At 34.4% G+C, this 25,179-nt stretch overlaps 1 protein-coding gene across 1 annotated transcript in view; it reads left to right on the top strand.

Annotated features, from left to right (window-relative positions):
- Nucleotide 1: 1 nt before the first annotated feature.
- Nucleotides 2-25,179, top strand: part of Zfp91 (ZFP91 zinc finger protein, atypical E3 ubiquitin ligase) — a gene marked incomplete at its 5' end in the record, with an annotated part of 29,037 nt that continues 3,859 nt past the window's right edge. The window contains 10 exons of the mRNA XM_015506624.1: nt 2-144; nt 3,834-3,862; nt 18,186-18,398; nt 18,624-18,660; nt 19,051-19,155; nt 19,755-19,889; nt 20,655-20,705; nt 21,092-21,170; nt 22,461-22,575; nt 24,869-24,968. Coding sequence (XP_015362110.1) covers nt 2-144; nt 3,834-3,862; nt 18,186-18,398; nt 18,624-18,660; nt 19,051-19,155; nt 19,755-19,889; nt 20,655-20,705; nt 21,092-21,170; nt 22,461-22,575; nt 24,869-24,968 — 1,007 coding nt within the window. The remainder of the gene's footprint in view (nt 145-3,833; nt 3,863-18,185; nt 18,399-18,623; nt 18,661-19,050; nt 19,156-19,754; nt 19,890-20,654; nt 20,706-21,091; nt 21,171-22,460; nt 22,576-24,868; nt 24,969-25,179) is intronic.

Here is a 25,179-nt window from a genome sequence, read left to right on the forward strand (position 1 = left end):
CGCTGTGACCCGCCGGAGGAAGGCCGAGTATCCCCGCCGGCGGAGGAGCAGCCCCAGCGCCAGGCCTCTCGACGCCCCAGGGCAGCAGTCCCAGGCCGCGAAGGCCCCGTCTCCAGTTCAGGGCAAGAAGAGTCCGCGACTCCTGTGAGTACCGCAGCATTTCAGGCGGTGGTAAAGACCCCCCTCTGTCTGCACGCAACCCTCTCGGCTCCCGTAGCGCCCACTCCACGTGACACCCTGCCTGCTCTGCCCCCTGCCGGCTCTGCACGCCAGATGTCACGCCGTTTCCCGATTTGCGGTCTATCGCTTCCCTGCACCCTGGTGTCCTCTATCAGTCTGGCCACTTTCCCGCTCCCTGAAATCACTCTTTGTACGGTGCTCTCTTTTGCTCCCTGATGACCCCACCTCTTCCCTGCCGCCCGCAGGCATGTCCCTCTCTGGCATCTGCCACCCCCTTTGTCAGCCTATCGCTTTCCCTTCGGCTGCTTTCCAGTATTACATCACATCCCCATTAGGAAATCAACAGCAGGTTCCTTGCCTTCAAGAATGCCCCCCCCCCCATTAATTAGCCCAAGAACCAATTCTAATAGTATGTTTGTTTTTACTCTCCTAAATTGACAAATTCATTTTTCATTTTTTTTGTAAGAATTTGATACTTCTCATCAGGGCAAAGACGTATAGAGTATTTTGTATAACTAAACTAGGTGAATGGCCTGGAGCATAAATATTTTAAGTAATTTAAATATAATGTTTATATATTAAGAACACTGGAACACACAGATTTTTAAATTACAAAGCTAATCACATTAGCTATTGAATTCATTGCTGAGAACGTCATTTGTGTCCTTAGACTAAGGGAAAAAAAAATTAGTAAAAGCAAAGAAAATTGAAAGCAGTGTCAGTTTTAAGTTTCCATTCCTCCAGTAGAGAGAGTGGCAAGGTTTGACTTGCACTACACCCAGTACATTTAAAGCCTAAAAGAAACTTGTGACCTGGCATCCTTGTGTTAGAAACCTCAGGAAAAGGAATAGAATTCAGAGGTATCATTTTGGTAGAGAAGTGCTTTCAAAGTTCCGAATGCCGTTTAAGTTAATATAACTTAGAGAATTTATTGTATAAATTGCAGTTCTGTGTACAATAAAAATTATATCTAGAAATTTTTCAGCTGCAGTAGGAATTCTAATTGCTGTAGATGCATTTCATGTTCATAAAAATTTTAAAGTTCTATACTTAATTTCTTATAAGTTTCAAAAGATAGGTATTATTAATCTTATTTTGATATAAATTCCTTTGGTGACTTTCTTTACCTGTTCCTCATAGGGAATTACGGACTGTATTTCACTATATAATTGTCGCAGATTTCATGCCAATTTTTTTGCAAAAAGGTGGGGTATGACCATTATACAGATTTTTTTTTTTTAAGTGCTGGTATTACTTGAAATTCACTTATTACTAAATATCTTTGGTGCAAGATTAGGATGCACAGGATACTTGTGAATATATGTTAAAATTAAGTAGCTCAAATCCGTGCACATCATTTCTTTGTGACAGTTTAGAGAATATATTTGTTTAAAACAAGTTAACACATTACTTGTTATTAATTCCTGCATTAGAATCAAAATATTACAAAAGAAACTTTACTCAAGAAAATTTAGTACAGTGTTGCAAAATATGAACTTAGGAAATTTAATCTGAGTCAGATCTTGCTGGGTTATGGTTAGTTTTTTTATCTGATGTGAAGTCCTCGGTGCCTCAGGAAAGGTGTACTGATGGTACTGCAGTGTTCTAAACAAAATCTGTTTTCAGAAATACACTGACAAGCATATCAAAATCCTAAGTAACTGTTTTAACCCACATTTATTTTTTAAAGTGTACCATAGTTTAAAAGCTCGGTAAATTTGAATTGACCAAACTTCTGTTCCTATCATAGGTAAATTATTTAGTAGTTAAAAAAAAAAAAAAGCATTGGGTATAAATCAGAAAAGTTCAGGTCCCAGCTTTATAGTGCTAAGTCGCCCTGGGCAAGTCACTCAGCGTCTTCAGATCTGCTTCATCTGTAATTGATATTTTATGAACTTATAAAATGAGCTTTATGGTTGGGTGATAATTAGATTATAGTTTCATAAACTTTAATATACATATATCCTCAGCCTTTTTTATTTTTTATCTGGAGACAGGATTTTGCTGGGTAGCTTAGCTGAAGCTGACCTTGAACTTGGAATCCTCCTGCCTCAGCCTACTGAGCCTCTGGTATTACAAGCATGCACAACCACTCCTGGCTGAATTTATAATCTGTTTATTCACATTGAAATGTTTAGGAGTTAACAGGGAGAGTAGGAAATGTTTATAAATGAAGCGGAATAAAGAAATTTTCAGTGAATTTATTCAAGAGAAAGGCAGGAAATTTAAATGATAGTCATTATAAAGTAAAGTCTAAACAGCTAATTGTAAGGAAAGATATACCAAATTTTAGCAAAGTTTATGCATTCTTATTACTTAATAGCTAGACTCATCATTTGCTGTATTTTAGCTAGTAAAATTATATACATACGATTCTTGGGCTGTTCCTGGGGCTCAGCGGTAGAGTGCTCACCTAGCATATTCAAGGCACTGGGTTGATCCTCAGCACCACATAAAACGAAATAAATAAAGTAAAGGTATTGTGCCCAACTAGAACTAAAATATATCTATATTAAAAAAGATTCTCAGTTTATATATTGTCATTTAATCTTTTAAATAATTATATAAGGAACACGGTAACTTTAGTAATTTTGGATGTGATTCTCCCCCCCCACCTGCTTTAATGTTAGAAAAGACCTTGCTTTTTGCTAATGTGAAAACAATGAGATTGTTAATATATAAAATAACTTTTCATTCTGCTGTACAATATATGCATATCTTGTGTATTTCAGATTTTTAAACTTTATTAACATACATTTTTAACCTTTATAAGTTCAGCTAAAACTGGAGTATTTTTAATGGTCATCTTTCAGGTTCAGATAAAAGTTGTAGCTGAAGGAAAAGTATTGCTTTTAATTTGTGGTATATAGAATTCTATTTTGCTGCTGGCTATGCTGGCACGTGCCTATAATCCTAAGGGCTTGGAAGGCTGAGGCAGGAGGATCTCTTCAAAGCCAGCCTCAGTAAAGCAATGTACTAAGCCACTCAGTGAGACCCTGTCTCTAAATAAAATACAAAATAGGGTTGGAGATGTGGCTCAGTGGTTGAGTGTCCCTGAGTTCAGTTCCTGGTACCATAAAAAGAATTCTATTTTGTTGTCCTTTTAGGGGAGGAATTGATGAAAGTAATAAATTTTTAGGTGGCATTTTTTCCTTATGTTTTTGCTATTTCTCTTTTGAGGGCTATGAATATGAGAAGAGGCAATAATATCCTGACTTGAAAAAGCTTAGAGCCCATTGTTTCCAGAAGGGTTCAATTGTACAAGACTGGAATCTTGAGTGATCCAGGATCCTAGAGCAATCAGTATGGTGGTAAAAACATTGAACCATTTCAAAAATTTTTCAGAAATTTAGCTTCTATTGTTATTTTCATTTAAAGCTAAGAAGATTGATGGTTATCTTATATTAATTGCACATTTATAATATAAAAGAAAGTTATAATCTTTCAAAAATATATGGAATAACCGACGTATTGGACAGTGCAGATGCAGAATATTTCCATCACTGTTTAAAGTGTCATATTTTACTCTTGTACAGAACTGCTTTAGTTGCTTTCTGTATCTCTCTGGAGATGAACCTAAAAGAGATAAATATGTATGTTTTCAGGAAATGTGCAAGATTGCTCATTTAATGTTTGACTCTTATTTCTTTCAGATGCGTAGAAAAAATAACAACTGATAAAGGTAAGACTTGGTCATTTTTACCTCTCTTGTATATGTATGAATGACACTGTGTTATAATCTGGTAGAAAGTAGAATAAGCTCCAGCCTAATTCAAAAAAATTCCCATATAAAAGGAACTTTTGTTCAGTAAAACATTAGTGAAGTTGATAGAGCCTATTTAGATGTCATCAATCAGATTTAGATAGTAAAATATCTTCACAGTTTTTAGAAACTCAACAATGAGAACCATAATTATTATTATTATTATTATTATTTTTTTTTTTTTTTTTTTTTTAGTTGTAGGTGCACGGCATGCCTTTATTTGTTTAGTTTTTTATGCAGTGCTAAGGATAGAACCCAGTGCCTCACACATGCTAGGCAAGCGCTCTGCCACTGAGCTACAGCCCCAGCCCAGGAACCATAATTTAATGACAGTTTATTATAATTTTTAAAGCTATTTAGCCTTTTTTTAATGAAGTAATGAAGAAAGAAGTAATACATAGTATATAGAATAAAGTGTAGGCAGTGTTTATACTGGTAGAGACTAAAATTTTGATTGCAGTTTGAAGAATACAGAAAGAAAATGTTCTAAGATTTCAGCCTGGTGAATAATTAAATGAAGTTATTAGGTCATTTCTATGTAATGTTTTAGCCAATTAAATGTTTATTGAATCTAGTTTTCTGTTTGTCTGATTTATGAAGGAAAGCTGATGTTCACTTTTTTCTTTCTAAAATACTTTTATTTAAGAGATTTTATTCTGGCTTTGTAGATTGAATTATTATAATTACTGCCACTTGATTGAGCCAGTAGCCCATTGATTACATTTTTCTTTTCTAGGTATTGGTTGTGTTGTTTAATGTTAAGCTCAAATATGTGGGATCCTCCTTAAAACTGGAACAGTATACTCAAGTATTTCAATTATTGTATATGCTTTTGACTCAGTACTAACAGCCAGTTTCCAATACCTGGAGTCTACTTAATAGTTGAGAGTTGACCAGTGATTTTGTTTTTGTTTTTCTATGTGATATTGGGGATTAAACCCAGAGACACTTTTACACTGAGCTACACACCCAGCACATTTTATTTTTTATTTTGAGACAGTCTTGCTAAGTTGCTAAGGCTGATTTCAAATTTGGGATACTCCTGGTAGAAAGTAGAATAATCTCCCGAGTACCTGGGATTATAGGTATGTGTCATGATACCTAGCTACCAGTTACTTTTTTAAGGTCCACTTACAGCCTGCTTATTTATTTATTTATTTCCATACATATGTGTGTGTGTGTTCAGGCAAGAAATATTACATACTAGGCAAAGTTTTGTGTAGAAAGCTTTGCATGATTATTTTGTCTGCTGAGTTAAATGAAAACAGTAGTTATATCTGCCTAGAACGGAAGGTCTTATGTTCAGAGACATTTTATAGATTTTTATGATGTAAAAAAATATATATATATATGAGGAGACAGACCATAATCAAGTACCAGAGCAGTTCTTATTTAAAAAAGCAACCTGCCTTCATCAGAGCTATAGTTACTTTATGTGTCTAAAGAAATTACTTTGGGTTGACTTGAGAACAATTTATATAGACATTTTGAACCCCTTTTTGGGGGTAAATGATCTTTGTGTAGATAATATTAAACCAGAAGTTGGCATGCTATTTAGTTTTGCAGCTGTGGAAAGATTAAAACTTTATTCTTGGTAATTCAGTCTCAAAATCTCATCTCACTTTAATCCACTAGTTAAATGATCTGAGTCTGTGTACTCTCAAACTCCCATCTCCATGTCTTCATTAGTTCACATGTTAAGAGTAGCTGCTCAACCCTAAGACCCGTATCTAACATTACAGGAGAGATTAGTGAAAAAGTCAGGAAGATTCTAGTACTCACTTTTTCCTGTACTATTTGATATTTACAGTTCACCTCAGTTCTTTCTTCTATGTCAAAAAGTTACCTGTAGACCCTGGCAGAGTCTTCATATTCGGTCTGCTGAATTTTTATTCATTTGTATTTCAAAGAAACTTTTTGAAAACGTTTTGTTATTTTTTAGAAGTTATGACTCTCTTTTATTAATATTATATTTTTATGATTGTTTTTACTCATTTGCTCCAAACAACCAGAAAGTTATGCTTTCCTTGAATTGAAAAGAAGAACCTTTGACGTGTTTCAACAAGTAAATAGTATTGTACAAAGAAAGCAGCTTTCCATGATTTTTAAGTTGCAAAGTGCTACATTCATTTTTCAAACTGAAGAAATAATAAAGAAGCATTATCATGAATTTCTGTTCCTACTACATTTATTTAACCTTGATAGGTGTATATAAAACAAATAGAAAGGTATTTTGCTAAATGATGGTTATTAAATTTATTCAAAAAGTGTAAGTGAAATTAAATCAAAGCAACCAATACTGTACTCACAGTAATAAAGTAAAAGGGTGGCTTATCTAAATGTTTATCTAAACTTATTGGCACCCCTGCTTTACTCATAATTTTAATTTCTTTTAAAAACTATACATAAAACCTAATTTTTTCTCCTGTCTTTTGGATTCTTAGTGAATAATAGTTAAAATTGCTTAAGATCCAACATAAAAATTGGGCAGCGTGATGCTTTAATGTTTACTAATGGATGTTTTAGGTGTTTCCTGGAATAATTGTCAATACTACAGAGTTAAGTAAATATGGGCAGTGTTTTGCGTTATTAATGTTAGATAGAATATACTGTAGGTTTTCTTAGGAATTTTTTTCTTTTTTAGTACTATGCAGTATAAATACCAAAATGTACAGCAATTACCTAATTTATTTTACTATGAAACCCTCTCTAAAGAATATCTAATAAAATCAGTTTATGGAAGACATTTTGGGATAGTTGTTGCTTGAAAATTTTACTGTATTACACTTTGGGACTCACCTTTTATTCAGAATAGTTCTATTTTCAGTTACTCTTGTTACAGAGAGGTGACCTTTGATAAAGATTAGTCATTAGATGAATTCAGAACATCTGGAAAGTAGATTATTTAGGACAGTTTAACTCTTAACTCTTTGTGGCACCTAGTTTATTGTACTCAGCAAATATGTGTAATTATTACCAAAATATTAGCTTGTTTTTCTTTTTATTCCCTCTGCCTTATATCATATCCTCAGATATTTGTTTTAGATTAATTTAGTCTAATTTATAGATTATGATCTCTCCAATCCCTGCCCCTATGACCACCGCCACCCTTCCTCCTCCTGGGGTTTGAACCATGGGGCTCTTTACCACTGAGCTACATCCTCATCCCTTTTCATTTTTTATTTCGATCAGTCTCCCTAAGTTGCCAAAGCCAGCTTTGAACTTGGATCCTCCCACCTTAGCCTCCCAAATAGCTAGGATCATAGAGATTCACCAGCATGCCTGGCTACTTGATTTTTTAAAAAAATTAGAATCAATTGGTATTCAATACTTTTTTCATAATTTTACTTTCAATAGTTTTTTATTTTTACTGTGTTGGAATACACTTTATTAATTTCTTGTCCTTTAAAATCAGTCTCCTACATCACATTGTTTTCTTTTGTAGACATGCAACTTCACAACATAATATTGCCTCTTCTATCCTTTAACGATGCATCTCATTTTCAGTATTGTTAAAACAATATTTGTATTATTCCTCAATTCATAGAACAGGCACTCTAGTTTTTTTATCTCACTCCAGCAAGGAAATCTCACTTTGGCAATGTTTACCATTTGAGTTTCTATACAGAATAAGATGTGCAATATATTCAGGACATGGTCTTCGCAATTCTTGAATAATTTTCAGTATTCTTAATCACCTTGTTTTACTAACTATAATAAAATGCTGTCAGTTTTGAACATAAAAGAACTGTGGAAGGAAAGTCTTTGGTGAGAAAGGGCATGTATAAACCCAATCCCAACCCTTAAATGTGCTATTAGTTTTAGTTGACGCATTCTCTTTTACATATTATATTCTAAAGTGAGCTTAAAAGAAAAAAAAAAATCTCTTCTCCCGGTTTCACTTAATACTGCTTAATATTAATGCATCAGTATTAATAATTCAAAATGGAGTTTCTTATTATAGAAAACAAGCAAAGTGGGCTAACGATAGACATATACAGAGTAGTCTAGATAGATTTTAGAAACTGAAGTTTCTGACTCTGGTATTGATACTACTCAAGCCTCAGAGCTCTGACAGTACATTAAGTAGGCTTTTTTTCTTTTTCTTTTTCTTTTTTGTTGTAAGTGGATACAATACCTTTATTTATCTTTATGTGGTGCTGAGGATTAAACCCAGGGCTTCACACATGCTTATAAGCACTCTAGTACTGAGCTACAACCCTAGCCCTACATAGGCATTTTATTTTTCCTTCCTTACAAGCCCTTTATCATAAGCAAGAGCCATATTATTTCGCAGTATGAGAATGAACTTATCTTGTTCCTTGTTAGGGAATGGCCCAGATCATGTAGTCTATTTTCTAGTTCAAACTTCCAGATCTCCTATATTTCTTCTGCTCTTGTAAATCCTTAGAAGTAAAGACACACAATACATGCGGATTATGATAGAGGTTTAGAGAGACTTATCAACTTATTTCACTTATAGGACATTTTGTCAGATAAATGGGTCTTTCACAAAAATAACAAGTTGCCCATTACAATTCAACTTCTGACACATTTATCTTTATTCTGCTATATATAATAATTATACTAAGATGCCTTTTCTAGTAAACACCTCTTGAGAGTTATAGCAGCATGCTTTGATGGAAGAAAGGGAAAACTAATGTCCTAGGTGGGTAAATTCATAGCCAGAATTTAAGAATCCAACACCCCTAAGAAAAACTCACCTATACATGAGGGCATAACATTGTCTTCATTCTAAGATGATCTGAATGGACAAGACACTCTCACAAAAAGGAATCAACTGATTTAATGCCTCTATATCCAAGAGGGATCAAACTCCTCTGAATTAAAACTAGCCAGATTAATCTCACTACATTCAGGCAAAGGCCCCTTTAGCATCTGCATTTAATTGTCTTAGAGCAAAACTGTGCCTGTCTTCTGCCTCCCTATTTCATTAAGCCTGGCTAGCTTCTTTGATTCTAAACTCCCAACTCGTAACCTATTTGTTGATTTGCGTGTAATTTTGCTGCTTTGTCAGTTTCTAAACCCTGTTATTTTATTTACTGTAATCTTTTGTAAATTTTGGTATTTTCTATTGCTGTATTTTTAAAAACATCTAAACATTTAGTGACTTAAAGAACAACCATTTAATATTTTTTATTTGCATGTTTCCTCTCCTTATTGGTCTTTCAGTCTAGACTGTTTATGTCAAGGTGGTCTTGGACAGTATTCCAAAATGCTGCAGGCAATAGCTACAAGGCTTTTGCCATCCCACGGGATATAAGATAAATGTATTTTTTTAAAAAATCAATTTTTTTTTAGTTTATCTGCAAGAAAAATTAGAAAATTGAAATTACAGAATTAAAAAATAGTACAGTTTACAGTGGTATTGATAATAGTGTAGCAATAGGAAATGCTGTTAAGAACACATCTTGGAGAAATGACATACTCTGCAATAGATTATGCTGGGAAAATTGCCCAGCCACATGCAGAAGAATGAAACTAGACCCCTTTCTCATCATTACGAAAATTAACTTAAATATATATAAAAAATTGTCAAGCTGAGGTGACAAATGCTTTAATTAGTTTGATTGAATCTTTATACACAATCCAGACACCACATTGTACCTGACTGTTTGGAATGAAACTCTTCCAAGTTTCTCCATCACTTTATCAGCTAGCCACTGAAGGCCAGGACAGAAGAGCACCAGCACAGGATCTATTGACACAGGTGTCTTGCAGGGTGGCCTTGTCCTTTCACAGATCTGATGGCAGGCATGACTTCAGGGATACAACTCAAGGCTAAAGTTTGGTAAGACCAAGTCAGGAGTGGGGCACACCTGGAGAGCACACATATAGAATTTAGCACAGGCAGGGAGGGAGAAAGAAGAGAACATAGCAATCAGCAGTAGATATTGGGGAATGGGTGTGAGTCACTTTAATTTCACGGGTAAATGCTTGAAGTGGGGAGCCTGGACTGCTTAGCAGGAGAGCTCTTATTTCTGACTACTCAGGCCATTTGGGTATGATTTAAAACTGGTAACTGTCAAGAATGAAAGCCCTGCCTCTGGTAAAGCTAAATCTGCAAAGTGGATGCTGAGGCAACACAAAATTATAAATGTTCACCTCACCTATAAGTAGACATGATTTTTGTCAACTAAAAGCAAATTTTAAAAAGCAGATGAGAAATTCAAGTAATAGTTGGTATTGCCTTTTGAGAATAAAATCCAGAGGGGTGGAAACAGTCTGTTGCCGTCTTGAATTTCTTCATGAAATATCAGTCTCTGTTTTTAAGGCCTTTGATCTATCTTGTGTTTGACCAAACAGCTGGGTACTGCAGCCTAGCATATTGATACACTTAGCCATTAAATTCATATTCTTAAACTTTTGACAAATTTTATTATCACTTTTTGATAAATTTGTTACCTTTACTTAATTATATGTTTGGTATTTCTTAACCTTTTCTGTTTTTATCCTGCTTTCTCAAAAGAGATTTTTTTCCAGCTTAATTTCACATCTTCCAGGTTTTATTTTTTGCTCTTATATATTTTTAGATTTCCAAGAGGGTTTTTTGTTTGTTTGTTTGTTTGTTTTTAAGTAGTGTGCTCTTCTGTGGTTTGAATATCTCCTCCAAGACTCATGTTGAAATTTTTGTCAATGTGGTGGTATTAGAAAAAGTCAGGTAGGACGCGATTAGGTCATGAGATCAGTGTCCTTCTGAATGGATTAGAGCCTTTATCACTCAAGTGGCTTTGTTATAAAAGCAAATTTGCCTTCCTTTGCTCTCCCTTGCTCCCTTCTTGCTCTCACCATGTGATGCCTTCCAGTATGTTATGCAGGAAGAAGGCTCTTGCACAGTCTGACATCCTCGTATTGGACTTCCTAGCCTCCAGAACTGTGAAAAATAAAATTCTTTAATAATTACCAGTCTGTGGTATTCTGTTACAGCAACATGAAATAATCATAAGACATTTTCTAATGATGTCCTAGCCTCCCATCGAAGGATGCATTTATACATTTGTTTTTTTCCTGTATTTCTTCTCAGTTTTTTTTTCCCCCATTCATTTAGACTGTCTTGTATGTGTATATGGTGCTGGAAATTGAACCCGGGGTCTTGGATATGCTAGGAAAGCACTCTACCACTGAGTTAATCCCCAGCCCCTGTTTAGTTTTTCTTACTAGAGATTTTCCTCAAGTTTCTGGTTCTGAGGCTAATAGGGATAACAAACTGATTTTCTTCTTTACGCTACAGCAACGATCACTTCTGACACTAGATCTGTGGTGATGGTTTCACCACAAACCAAGCAGTCAGTTCTGTAGAGTTCTGTAAATTGAATTCAGTTCTGACATTCAATTTAATTCTAATATTAACTACCTGGAGATAGCATTAGATCCCACAGGTTAAAGGTTCAGTTTCTCAGGCCCTGGGTTGTTTTACCTGTGCTTCTGACCCCTGTGAAATGGAGTTTCCACAGTCCCGCTCCTTGGATTTAGCTGGATTGCTAGAGTGGCTCATAGAACTCAGGGAAACACTTCCCTTTGATTATAAAGGAAATGACAGGATGCAGAAGAAGAGATGCATAGGGCAAGGAATGTTGAAAGGAGTGAGGAGCATCTATACCTTCTGGGTGCATACCCTCCAGACCCTCCACATGTTTAGCTATCTGTAAGCTCCTTAAACTCAGCCCTTTGGGGTTTTTATAGAAGTTTTGTTATGTAGGCACAGCTGGCTAAGCCATTGGCCTTTAATGATCAACTTAACTTCAGCCCTTGCCCCCTCCTGGGAGGTTGGTGGAATGAGGCTGAAAAGGCCCAAACTCACCATACCCTATTCTTTCCTGTGGTCAGTCCCATACTGAATCTACTTACGGGCTAAGTACTAGTCAGTTTATTAGCATATAGAGAGGTATAACTGCAGACATTCCAAGGAGTTTAGAAGTTATATGCAAGGAGTCAAGGATGAGGACCAGTGTGGTATGTATTTTGCAGTACTACACTGGTGTTCCTTGATGTTCTTTTGATGTTTGGAATAGAGTGCTAAAATGCTAATTGGAAATGCTGTACGTATATGTGTCAGACTCTCCCCCCGCCCCCTGCCTTTTCTGTTTCAGGGATAGTTTGGGAATAGCTTTTCCATGGAGCAGTTCATTTTCTTTAGAGATTCTTGTATCTCTTTTCTAGGTAGAATTGGTGGGGAATGAATGAGACAGGTCCTCTATGATCCTAACTTTTGCTTCCATTTAACTACCTTTTTTCTCTGACTGTATTTCACTTCTGCCCTCAACTGGAACTGTTAATGCCAGAGCTCTGTTTATTTTAACCCCTCCTAAATGGTAAAACTCCACTCAAAAGGCAGCATGGGATGAAGAAGTCTGGATGTTAAATTTACTTTAAAAAACAACCAACAATAAAAAATTAAAAAAAAAAAAACAAAAAACTTTTCTAACTGTTCTGCCTCTTTTGATTCTTCCCCACATATATATATTATAGATATCTATGTAGATATCTAAATATGACTCAACAATTCCTTAACCTTTCTGGGGTTGTTTAAAATGTATTTGTTTGTTTCTTTTTCACAGCATTTATTTGATCTTAAAAATCACTAAGCACTCACCCTGGATTTGTTCTTCTAAATCTTTGTTGAAATCACACAGCTGATATTGTCTCCTTGTGTTCCTTTGACTTTGCAATTTTTAGTCACAATTCCTTTTCTGTCATTTTAGCAGTGTTTTAGGAGAAAGCAGAAACAAAAAAAAAAGTGTGTATTCAGTTTGTTCTGTTTAACTGGAAGCTCCCTAAACACCCTTTAAAACCTTGATTAATTCTGATAATCATTTTATTCCATCAAACCTATGTGAATGATACTCATTCTCATTAAATCTGTTTTTGTTGTTATTTGGTTAGTGTCTTAAATCTTGAAATTTGAGGAGTGGATTGATGTTTGAATTGGATATGATTTTAGTGATCATTTCCTATAAACTTTCCTTTTATACGTGAAGACATTGAGACAAAAGAAAACTTAAAGATTTGGTGTGTCTTCGTTTTTGCTACCAAACAAACATCATAAATTTAGTGTCATAAAACAACAGTTTATCTCTTTGTGACTCTGGGATGGCTGGACTGTTTTCTGCTACTTTTCTGGGCTAATTGGGCATTTGTTCAGCAACTGAATGGGCTTGTTGACATGTATAGAAGTTGTTGCTAGTTGTGGGTTCTCTGCCACATGGCCTCATCTTTTAGTAGGCTATACTAGCTTCCTTATTACATGCCACTCTTGGCGTACCTTTATGAAAGGGCAAGCACCACTGCAAAAGTGATTATTCATCCTCTGCTTATGTCCCCTTGAATCTTATATTTCATCACTAAAATTCTCTAACTTCATATTTAGTTCCTCTTCAAATTTTAATATCACTGAAAGTCCCATGCTTTGCCATGAAACTGATTAGAAAGTTGATTAGTAAACATGGCATTAGAAAGGACATCAGTGATCTTGGGAAAATTTAACTTTTCCATGCTTCATTTTGCTTTTCTATAATGAGAAAAAAATAACTACCTCATGAGGTGTTTTGAGAATTTAGTGTGGTAAGGCTGACTACTGTTGTTATGATCACATGGTAATGTTAAGGACTTATTAAGTTGTTATTAACTAATTAACAACTAGTCGAAGTGCTAGATCCATCCATTTTAAGTGAATTTGCTTATGTACTGTATTTTCACTATGTATTGGTTCACAGTTTTAATTTTTAAAACCAGTGCGTGAGGAGTACAGTTAACTTTCATTACCCTTACCCAATCCTCCTCAACTCACTTTTCATTTCCTAGCTCTGTCTAGCATCACCTATTTCTCATGTCTCTAATTATTGCCATCACCAATGTTACTACACTTCTAAAGCTATTATTTGTGACCTCTTCTATTTCAGTAGGCTTTTAAATGATCTTAAGACGTCTATCCTCTTCCTGTCTAGTCTTCAGTCAAACTAAACATTAAAAATTCAAATCTAATCATGCCACCTCCTTACTTTCTTAAACTCTTTTCATGACTGTAGGATAAAGTACAAAACCCTTCAGGGACCTTCTTAATTAGACTTTATGAACAGTGTTATAAATGATGACAGTTTGTGCCATGTTTCCCCTTCTCCAAACATTTAGGTCTTAACTTTTATTTCTCAGTTTGGTATATTATATGCACTGTTTTTCCTTTCTGCTTGTATCTTCCAGCTAAGTACTTCTTTATTCTTTCTCTTAGGGCACTGACATCTTTTTTTAAACTTAAGTGTTGACCTAATTGGTAGCTAAAGAGACCATTAAGTTAAATAACACTAGTTTTAAGAGCTGTGGGTTCAGAGAAAAGCATCTTTCCACTTTCTCAGACCTAAACTAATTCACCTAATGCCTGTACTTTGAAAGTTAGTAGTATTACTTTGTGATTTTAGGGTGGACCCTAAATTTTTAATATCCGTAGAAATTTTGTGAAAGTTCAGTAATGTTTGTTATCCTTTACTTCCTTTTTTATCAGTGCTCCAGGGACTAATATCTGCCTCAAATAGTAAACAATGAGAGATAATTAGAAAAATAAAAATCTAATTTGCATATTAACATATATATGTATGTGTAAGTGTGTGTGTTATATAAACATTTGTTGATTTATAAATGAATCGACCAAGTTTGGGTGTAAAAATCATTAAGTTAGATCTGCAAACTTTTTTCCTGTTTGTAATCACACATAATAAATTTCTCTGGTTCTGAAACAATAAAATACTACTTGCAGTTTTAGATTTAAAATTTTATTCTGATGGAATAATTTGTGTGGGTCTTTTAAGTCAGTATATTTTATAAATGGGTTCCTTTCTTGGCACTTGTACCCAAGACTGAATGGAAATGAGCCAAATCTAAATTGAGCTCTTGGACTGATATTCTCCATTCTTCTTTTATATGATTAGGTGTGGCATAGTAGAAGGGTATAGACTTTGGACTGAGATAGATATTCCTGGGTTCAAGTCCAAGTTTCAAAATTTAATATGTGAGCTCCTTTAATTTAATATGTGGTTTCCTTGTCAGTTACTTGCTGTCCTCATCTGTAAAGATTACTAATTATTTGAGAGTTATGGTAACTAAATTTAGATAAATTGAAAAAAAAAATATTTCTGGCATTACTAAGTACCTAAGGTTTGCTAGTTTCCCAGAATACTCTCAATAGAGATGAGAAGAACTTTTAGTTTGTTCCCCAGTCTGTCAACCAAACACACCCTGTTTGATTCAATAATTAAATATTAGCTTTATTTAACTTTTGTAAGCTGCAGTTAGCAAAAGATGGCAACCTGTGGGTCAAAAGACTAGATCATATTAAGATGATCCTTCTAATTTGAGGTATTTTATCACTACCAGGTAGCTATCATCACTTGGAATTTGATGCTTTAGGTGGCTTAGTGTTGTCTTTGGCTATAAAACTGAGAATCTCTTGTATCATATTTTACTACCTTGAAGAATTTTTTTTAAATGGTCCTTCTGGTAGTATCAGTTTCTCATTGTCTCAATTCATCGTATTACCTACTCTTATTTGGTCTTCTTTTTTAAGAATATAAGTTGTATTCAGTGTTACTACATATTGCTCATAGATTGACTGGCCTGATGTCTTTCTTCACCTCAACTACTGTGGCTTTTTTCTCTTCTTGCTATTTATATATCATGGTATCTCCTCAGGGTTAACTGCTATTGTGAGAAATTACTAGAAATCATCTTTAAACAAGACAAATTTGTTCTTGGCTCTTTTCCTATTTGGTCATAATTGTTTATGCTAATATATTGTCAGACCTGACTCTGTATGTATATGTATTGAGATAGAAATCACTTAACAAAGACTTTAAAAATTAATCATTTTAAAGCATGCAATTTAGTGACATTTAACACATTTGTAGTATTGTACAACCATCTGTCCCGTTCAGAGCATTTTCATTAAGACCAAATAAGACTGATACCCTTTTAAAAGCAGTCATTTCCCCTTTTCTGTTTCTGTGGATTAAACATACCAAACATCATAGGCTAGCAACCCAGTATACTCTATAGACTATACTTTGCCCTCTCAAAGCTGACTAGGTGCTTTGGCTTACTGTTGCTTCCTATCATTGAAAGAAAATATTTTACTTTTAGCCCAGGAAAGATCAAAATTTAAAACTGAATGTCTTATCACTTTTGTGCTATAATAAAGTCAAAGAATTGGAAGTTGTACCATCTTAATTTGAGAACTGTCTGTATCATGTTTTTCCCTTCAGTTGTTTTTATCTTCTAAATGATTAAAACACTTGTCAATATATAGTATATTTGTATCGTGTAATAGTTTTTAAATTAAAGTATATTTTGTCTAATATTAATATTATTAATTGAATTACCTCCCCCTAAAGTCCTAACTCAGGTAACTGTCAATGTCAGATCATCATTTGAATATGGGATCTTTTCAGTTAAATAGTGTCTTCATGGTAATGTTTTTATGGCAGCACTAGGAAAATTAACATACTGCAAATATGATATAACAAAATACCCAAAAATGTGAATGTAGTTTGGGGATTAGGTAATGTTTAGTGGCTGATAGTATTCTGAAGTGTTCAGTTGCCTTGAAGTAATAGTAGACAGGAATAGTATTAGAGGCAGTCTGCAGAAGCCTTGGAAGGAAATGATGAGCATGTTGGACAGTGGAGAAGAGGCAATCTTTGTTATAAAGTTGCAGAGAACTTCAGGGCTGAATTGTGCTCTATCATTGGGTGTAAGTAGAGCTTGTAAGGAATGAACTTGGATGTTTACCTGAGATTTCCAAGCTAAATGTAGATACAACCTGAATTCTCCTTGCTGCTTATACTAAGATATGAAAAGAGAAATAGAGGAATGAATTGCTTAGCAAAAAGGGAACCAGCACAAAAGCAAAACAAATAACCACTCAATACTTTGGAATGGTTTTAGTCTATCCATATAGATACTTATGGACCCAACCTGCCATCTCCGCAGTTCCCAGTATAAGATGCAGTAATCAAGGAAAGATCAGTGGAGAACCCTCTGGTTTGATGACTGGGATCCCATGAGTTACACAGGAGAGACTGAAAAGAATTTTTGAGAATTTTGTTGTAGCAGAAAAGGACAAAAATGGGGTGAAATGAAAGAACAGTGATTGACAGTAGAACCATAAATGCAGAGGCCAAGCTGTAGGAGACTTCCTAGGATCAGAAGGCAGGCTGTTGCCTCAGTGGGTCAGAGTACAAAGTACTTATGCACAGAGGGTTATTATTGTTAGACCTTAAAATAAAATAGTTTGCTTTGCTATTACACTAACATCTATGTATTAGAGTGTTTTCACAACTTTACCAGTATATTGTGTTAAGTATTTTGATCATTATGAACATGATGGTTGAAAAGAAGCAAAAAATTGGGTATTGCCTTATCGTTTTATTTGTTTCTTGCTTATTGTAAGTAGATAGAGCTTTTTTTTGTCGCCATATTTTTATACCGAGGTGCCATTTTTCTACTGGGCTGTTAGATTTTGCTTCTAGCTGAAATGTATCATCCTGTGACCTCAATATGTACTGCCTTTATCTAGGTCTAGGCACTCCCAAATATGAAAGTCAATTTCTAATGTTGACTTTTTATTACTTGTTGTTCAGGAGAGTATCACTTCATTTACCCTTAAAATGTGATGAAATGTAGACTAACAACAGATTGTGTGTGTACCTGTGTGTAGTATCTCACAGGACATCTGAAACAAAACAACACTGGAGCTGGACTTTGCTATGGGGTTGCTCTATGGATCAATTCAAATTCATAGTGCAGTTCTAAGTAAAACTCTTTGATTAGAGTCAAGGAAAGGCAAGGCATTGTTTTTAAGAAATTCCTTGCAACATTGGTTGTTAAAACATCTAGAACTGTGGTTCTTTCTTTTGGTTGCCTCTTAATTTAATCTCTCTTTTAACTTAGAGCTAATGGCTAGAACTCCATGAATCAAATTACTTCAGAGTATTTTACATACTTCATAGCATATAAAATTACTGCTTTGCAACATGTTAATGATGTCAAGGATAGGTTTTATCTAATATCCTCATCTTGTTTCTAATATTTCAGTAATAACCTGGGTGTTTTGTTTTTTTCCTTTAGAAAACATTTAATTTCTCCTGATTATAGTTCTGTTTATAATTAGTAGATATATAGAGATGGTTATTGGTTAACGATAAACTGAAAAAGAATGGCTCACCTTTGGTTCTAGATCCTAAGGAAGAGAAAGAGGAAGAAGACGAGTCTGCCCTCCCTCAGGAAGTTTCCGTTGCTGCATCTAGACCTAGCAGGGGCTGGCGCAGTAGTAGCAGGACATCTATCTCTCGCCTTCGAGATACAGAAAACACTCGAAGTTCTCGCTCCAAGACTGGGTCATTGCAGCTCATCTGCAAGTCAGAACCAATTACAGATCAGCTTGATTATGGTACATTAATAGAGTGTGGATACTTAATACCCCAATTTTTTAAAATCTTAAATGTAATGTTGAACATTTATCTAAAAATTAAAACTTTTAAGGACAGGTTTAAGGAGAATTTCTTTTAGATAATTAGTTTTCTATAATTACCTCATACAGTTATTTGACTTAAATCTTTTGTCTGCATAGAGAAATATTAATATACAGATTGTATTTTTACTTTTATTTTTCTAGAAGTTGCAGAAGAACATCAGTCTCCTGGTGGCATTAGGTAAAAAATGTTTTTATATTTCTTATTTAAACCTGTGGGTACGTAGAACACAGTTAATTTAATGTTTTGGAAGTTGTTTTTTACTTTGAGCTCTAAGATAAATTAACTTGTTTTGATATCATGTTTAGATTTAATGTTGATCTTAATTTGAGCTTAAACCATGTAATTTTTCGTTGTGCAGTTCAGAATCTGTGTCTTAAGTGTCTTCTATGGTTAGGCTTACTCCATGCTAGGCACTAATAGATTACAGTCCAACTAACTTGAAAGGAAAAAAATTTTAGATAACTTAATGTGAATTTTTATTTACCTCTAAAATAAATTACCAAATACAGAATAGTTAGTCATGATCATTATAACCAGAATTTCTCATTTCTGTTTGCTTATTTTTAGTAGTGATGAGGAAGAGGAGGAGGAAGAAGAGATGCTAATCAGTGAAGAAGAAATACCATTTAAAGATGATCCAAGAGACGAGACCTACAAACCTCACTTAGAAAGGCACGTCTCAGATTTTATTTTATTCTAGACATGTCAGTGAAAAACAGGGGGGGGGGGGCAGGGGGTTATAGCTCAGCGGTAGAGTGATTGCCTAGCAAGTGCGAGGCCCTGGGTTCGAATGAATGAGAAAACACTGTTGTATGTTTTTATTTTGTTTTGTTGCCTAACTAAATAGGTATAAAAATAATTTTAACTGAGTAATTAATATTCACCTGTTTTGTAAATCTGACTTTTTTTTCACTCCTACAGTTCTGATTTGCATTTACAGAATTTTAATTTGATCTTATCCAGATTATTAGTTGTGTGTATGTTTTATCTTACCAAGATGTGATGATTTGCATGGATACTTAGAATCTGGGGGTGTGGGGCTTACCTGTCTATACAACTAAAAGGAAAATTGATTTTTTTTGGTTTCTTTAGCCTAGGGATTTTTCCCATGAACTTCAAGTATATACATCATGACTGTGCATTTGAGGAACCTTTGGATTTCATAGGAAATCGCAGTTTGTGAGCTGAGGATCTTAACAATGATTCTGTGCCTTAACCTTTGAAAAGGTTCTTTGCAGAATGCCAATTTTGAATTGCATTTGTGTTTTCAGGGAAACCCCAAAGCCACGGAGAAAATCAGGGAAGGTGAAAGAAGAGAAAGAAAAGAAGGAAATTAAAGTGGAAGTAGAAGTGGAGGTGAAAGAAGAAGAGAATGAAATTAGGGAAGATGAGGAACCTCCTAGGAAGTGAGTTGGCAATTTTTATTAAAAATGGAAGTCTAACAAATTTTGAAGCCACTAGTGGAATAAAGCATGTACATACTTCAAAATATACATTTTTTTTTTAATTTAAAAATATCTGGCCTCAAGTAGCTGATAGTTTCATTGGAGAAGTTTCATTGGAGAGACCTTTCACAAAAGCTTGAAAAATCTTCACTTTAATTCGAAGCAATAATTTAAGTCTAAATAAGAAGCTGAGACCCTGGCTTTATGGATGCAGAGGGAATAGAAACAACAGGGGAAAAATAGGGCAAATATGGGTCCTTCAAAGTAGAGCAAATAAGCCAAATGTAATAACCTCGATGCTATAAAAATTTTCTGTGTTAGCAACCACATTTCATTTTTTGTTATATTGCAAGGAAAATTTAGTTTCCATTTGTAGGATTTTAAGATAATAAACTTTTTCAATCTATTTTTAAATTTGATTAATATAAGTGATGAATTTTTGTTCTAATGGATCATGACATGTGATTCTGTAGTAATGCATAGTTTATGGAAGGTATGTGTCTAATCTGTGATACAGACTGATTTTGAAAGTGAAATCACTTCAGAGTAAAATGTTGCTAATTTACCAGATACATCTTTGATCTTATGTATTCTGTCTTATCCTTTGTGTTGGCCACCTGCTCTTTGTCCTCAGGTCATAGGCTCAGGTATATGCCTTCAGCCATCCTTCACCACTATAAATTTCAGTCTAGAATATGTGGTCAGTTACTCTTTCTTTAATTATAGGAGAGGAAGAAGGCGAAAAGATGACAAAAGTCCACGTTTACCCAAAAGGAGGTGAGGAATTTCTACTCCTGTTCCTGCGTACCTTGTTTCTGGTGCTAGGCACTTTACTAATAATTATTTAGCACTCATAATAATCCTGCAGGGATGACTTAGTTTCGTTAACATCCATGATATAGATACTGTTTTATTTTCATTGCAGAATGTTGAAGTTTCTGAAATTCTTAGTACTTCCTTTACTTCTTGAGGGGTTGCTAGTTTATTTGTGCTGATTTTAAACTATGAAACATTTAGCAATTTTGGGTTACTTCAACACGAATTCTTTACAAGTTGTATACTAATAAAGAGGTTATAATCCTTCATACTGTAATATAGTTATTTTTAATAGTACATGATGATACTTTTCTGTTCTTGATCTTTCTTCTGTGCTGTGGTAATAGGAAAAAACCTCCAATTCAATATGTCCGTTGTGAGATGGAAGGATGTGGAACTGTTCTTGCTCACCCTCGCTATTTGCAGGTCAGTGAAGTTGTTACATAAGACAGCCTTAAGTAATAAAATTATTTAATCGTTCTTAGTTCATAGTACTACTCAAACAAAATAACCTGAGACTGGGTAATTTATAATGAACAGAAACTATTGGCTCCTAGTTACAAAGGCTGAGTATGGCCTTGTTTCTGTGTCATTCCATAGCAAAAGGTAGAATGGCAAACAGTCCTTTTTTTCACACTAACAGCTTCAATCCATTTATGAGGGCAGAGTGTTTGAACACTTCTCATTGGACCCTGTCTCCTGATATTGAGGATTATGTTCCCAACACATCAGCTGGCCTCAAGCAGCTAATCATTTCATTGGAGAGACCCCTCTCAAAAGCTTGAAAAGTCTTCACTTTAATTCAAAGCAGGGATTTAAGTCCAAATGAGAAGTCAAGACAGTGGGAATAGAGGGAGTAGATGCAGAGGGAATTTAGACAAGAGAAAAATAGGGTAAATATGGGTCCTCAGAATTAGAATGCATAAGGCAAATGAAATAACCTTCAACCCATTGTGTGGGGTTTTTTTTGGTTTTTTTTTTTTTTTTAAGACAACATAGTACCTGGGCCCAAATATAGAAGGATTTTCTTGGAATTATCAAATATTACAGGATTTCCCAAACTTGTGATAGAAAAGTTGATTGTAACAGCACACCAAGACTCACAATAACAGATTTTATTTTAATGTGTATCCAAAAAAAAGCATGTTAAACCAGTGATTTCTTAGAGAGCAAAATGAATAAAAATTTTTAGTTTTGTTTTTGTTTTTTCTTCAGTGAATAGTTGTTTATTGAGTAGTGGGACAGCTTATATTTAGGTCTAGAGAAAATATGAAAGTGAAATACTGCTTAGATACATATTCGATGTTTAGCAGCAAGTGTGGCATAAGACTGGGCCTATTTTGGATTGTGGTTCTGTAATAATGATAGCTATTATTGGAAGGTATGTTTGCAGCATTAAACTCTGTAAAATATGTGATCCCATTATTCTCACAACAAAATTATAATTATTGTCTCCATTGTACAATTGAGAGCTGGAATTTAAATATGTGAGTACATCTCCTAAGATTACTCTGCTTGTGAATGACAGGTCCAGATTGGAACCCAGGTCTATATAATTCATAGCCTATGTTTTTAACCATTTTACTATACTTCTTCCCTATCTATATACAAAATATTTGGTTTACCTTCAGCACTTTCAACCTAGTTGAGAAAAGAGCATTTAAGAAACCTTAAATTTTTTTTCTATTCCTTTTAACTTTTCTTTTAATGTTTTAGCATCACATTAAATACCAGCATTTGCTGAAGAAGAAATATGTATGTCCCCATCCCTCCTGTGGACGACTCTTTAGGCTCCAGAAACAACTTCTGCGACATGCCAAACATCATACTGGTAATTCTTAAAACAAGATTTTATCAAGTAGCCAGGTGAACTCAACTTTAGGTGGGCAGATGGATAGTGATAAAATTTTTCTTAAAAGAATCTGCAGTCAAGCATGGAAGAAAGCTTTGATAATAAAACAAATTTTACAAAGTGTGATCGAACTAGGGCTTTTGAACTTTTGTCTATTGACGTCTTTGAAAACTTAACAACTAAGATAGTGATCTTTTTTTAGTAGAAATGGGATTTTAAAATGTTTTTCATTTTAACTGTTTAAAATGTTTTTCATTTTAACTGTTTACAGGGTTAAAAGTGGGGAATATTGGAGAGAAAGCCTAAACAATAAAAGAGGCTGGCTTATAATTATGGTTAATCATAAATATCTTCTGGGACTTATTGAAATCAAAAAAGCTAGATTTGGGGATTTGCATGCAAACTTGTTGGAATTGTCAACTCAAAAACAGAAGCTGAGTGCAATATATATTATAGAATAGATTCATTCCATTCATTTATAGCCATTGACAATCTCAATGAAGTGAAGCTTATAATGCAATTTGAGTCAGATATTGGTGGCATATAATACTAATGTAATTCTCAGATACTTTATTACATGCTAACCTTTTTGTTTTGGGAGGATAAGGCTAGGAATTTTTGTAGAAATAAGTCCTCCCCAAGATTATACTAACTAGCATACTTTTTTAAAATTTTTTCTGTATGCATGACTTAGACATATTTCTACTCCTCAATTTCCCTAACTATAAATTAAGATATCAGTATCACAGAATTACTGTCAGGATGAAATGAGATCACATATAAAGTTCAGGTCACTGCACGGAGCCTGGCACATGATAGACTTTTTTGAAACACTGGAATTTAATTTGGGTCTTGATCACTCTAAAATCTACTATCTTTGCTTCATACCGTATTTCTTGAAAGAAAATAGTATCCTTACTTTGTATCTTAATTGTGATTTTTTTCTGCTCCTGCTGTCCCTGTTAATATTGTTATATCCAATAGAAAAAACATTTCTGACAGCCAGTTTAGAATATTTCAGCTATCATAAGTGTACTATGAAAAGCTGTTACTAGTTCATTCTGTTCCAAATGTTTATATTTAATTAATACAATTTTAATGTGTCACTCTTCAGTATATATGAACTCCCTTTTCAAGTTTTAATTATTTTAAAAATGGATTCCCTACCCAGATTTGCCATGCTGTTATGGAGCAGACCAATTGGACAAGACTTTACGGAGGCTAAGAGTTGTCATTATTTTAGGGTTTGGGGTTTTTTTGTTTTGTTTTTCGTTTTTCTTCCTTTCAGTGCTGGGGATTGAACCCAGGCCCTTGCACATGCTGCGAAAGCACTCTGCCACTATTCTACACCCCAGCCTTGTCACTGTTTTAGAACTCTGCATTTTTAGACCCTGCTATACAGTGGTGGAACACAAAACCAACCAACATTGGCATTACTTGGGTTTTTGTTAGCCATACAGAATCTCAGGTCTTGCCTCAGACATGGTGAATCAGCATGTATGTGTGTTTAATAAGATTCCTAGGTGTTCCCTATGCATGTTTAAACCTGAGAAAAGAAGGTTTTAAACTATTTGGGAAGTAGTATTGGATTTAGTTGTCTATAGTTCACCATTTAACTTATGTTCATATTTTCACTGTGACTATATCCAGTAATTTTAAATGGAGCAGAAAATATAGTGAACATTAATTCAGCAAATATATATTTAGCACCTGTTTGTCCATTGGCTGCCTAATCAAGTAGTAGAGAAATAAGTGCAGTGTTCTTTTGTCCCATCAGTTTCATACCACATTACCAAATTTATCAAAAATGTTGGGGGGAGTTATGCAGTAACCGAGGTAGTTAAATGTAGCAAAAGGTGTAGGGGAGAATAAGGTCTAGAAATACGAGTATTTTTTTGCATATGTTTGACAGAAATTTAAATTGTGGTAACATTTTTTTAACCTGAAACAGATATAATTACTATTTTAGATATGGATCAATTTTATTTTTTTATGGGGGGAGTGGCATTTAAAGTTGATTAGAATTTCAGCTCTCATTTCTATCTGTGATTTTTTATTTTTTATTCTTAAACTACTGAATATATGGACTAAAATATCCAAATAGCATATTTCTTTTTAAATGTTTACTTACTCAAAGTGTTTAACATTGAAAATAGTATCAGTTTTACTCTAAATTGACCTACCTGATCACCTGCTCTCATTTGTTTTGAACTAGTGGAAATATTAATAGGGTGTCTAAATGGAAAGCTAACCACATTTTTTTGCTTCTTAGATCAAAGGGATTATATCTGTGAGTATTGTGCTCGGGCCTTCAAGAGTTCCCACAATCTGGCAGTGCACAGGATGATTCACACTGGCGAGAAGCCATTACAGTGAGTATTTACTGGCAAACATCTGGATGAGAAGTGCGTACACTCCACATGAGTATTTTCCTCTTACCAACATCTCTCCTGCCACTTTTATTAGCTTTTGTCAAATTAAAGAGTGGGAATTGTTTAGGGCAGCTACTTAGTGACCTTTTTCGTTTTACTTGTTTTTCAAGTAAACAAAAGAAAAAAATCGTATTTTCACCTAGTTGTTTCC

The sequence above is a fragment of the Marmota marmota genome, unplaced genomic scaffold (genome assembly GCF_001458135.2).
Source record: "Marmota marmota marmota unplaced genomic scaffold, marMar, whole genome shotgun sequence".
In the NCBI taxonomy this organism is placed as follows: Eukaryota; Metazoa; Chordata; class Mammalia; order Rodentia; family Sciuridae; genus Marmota; species Marmota marmota.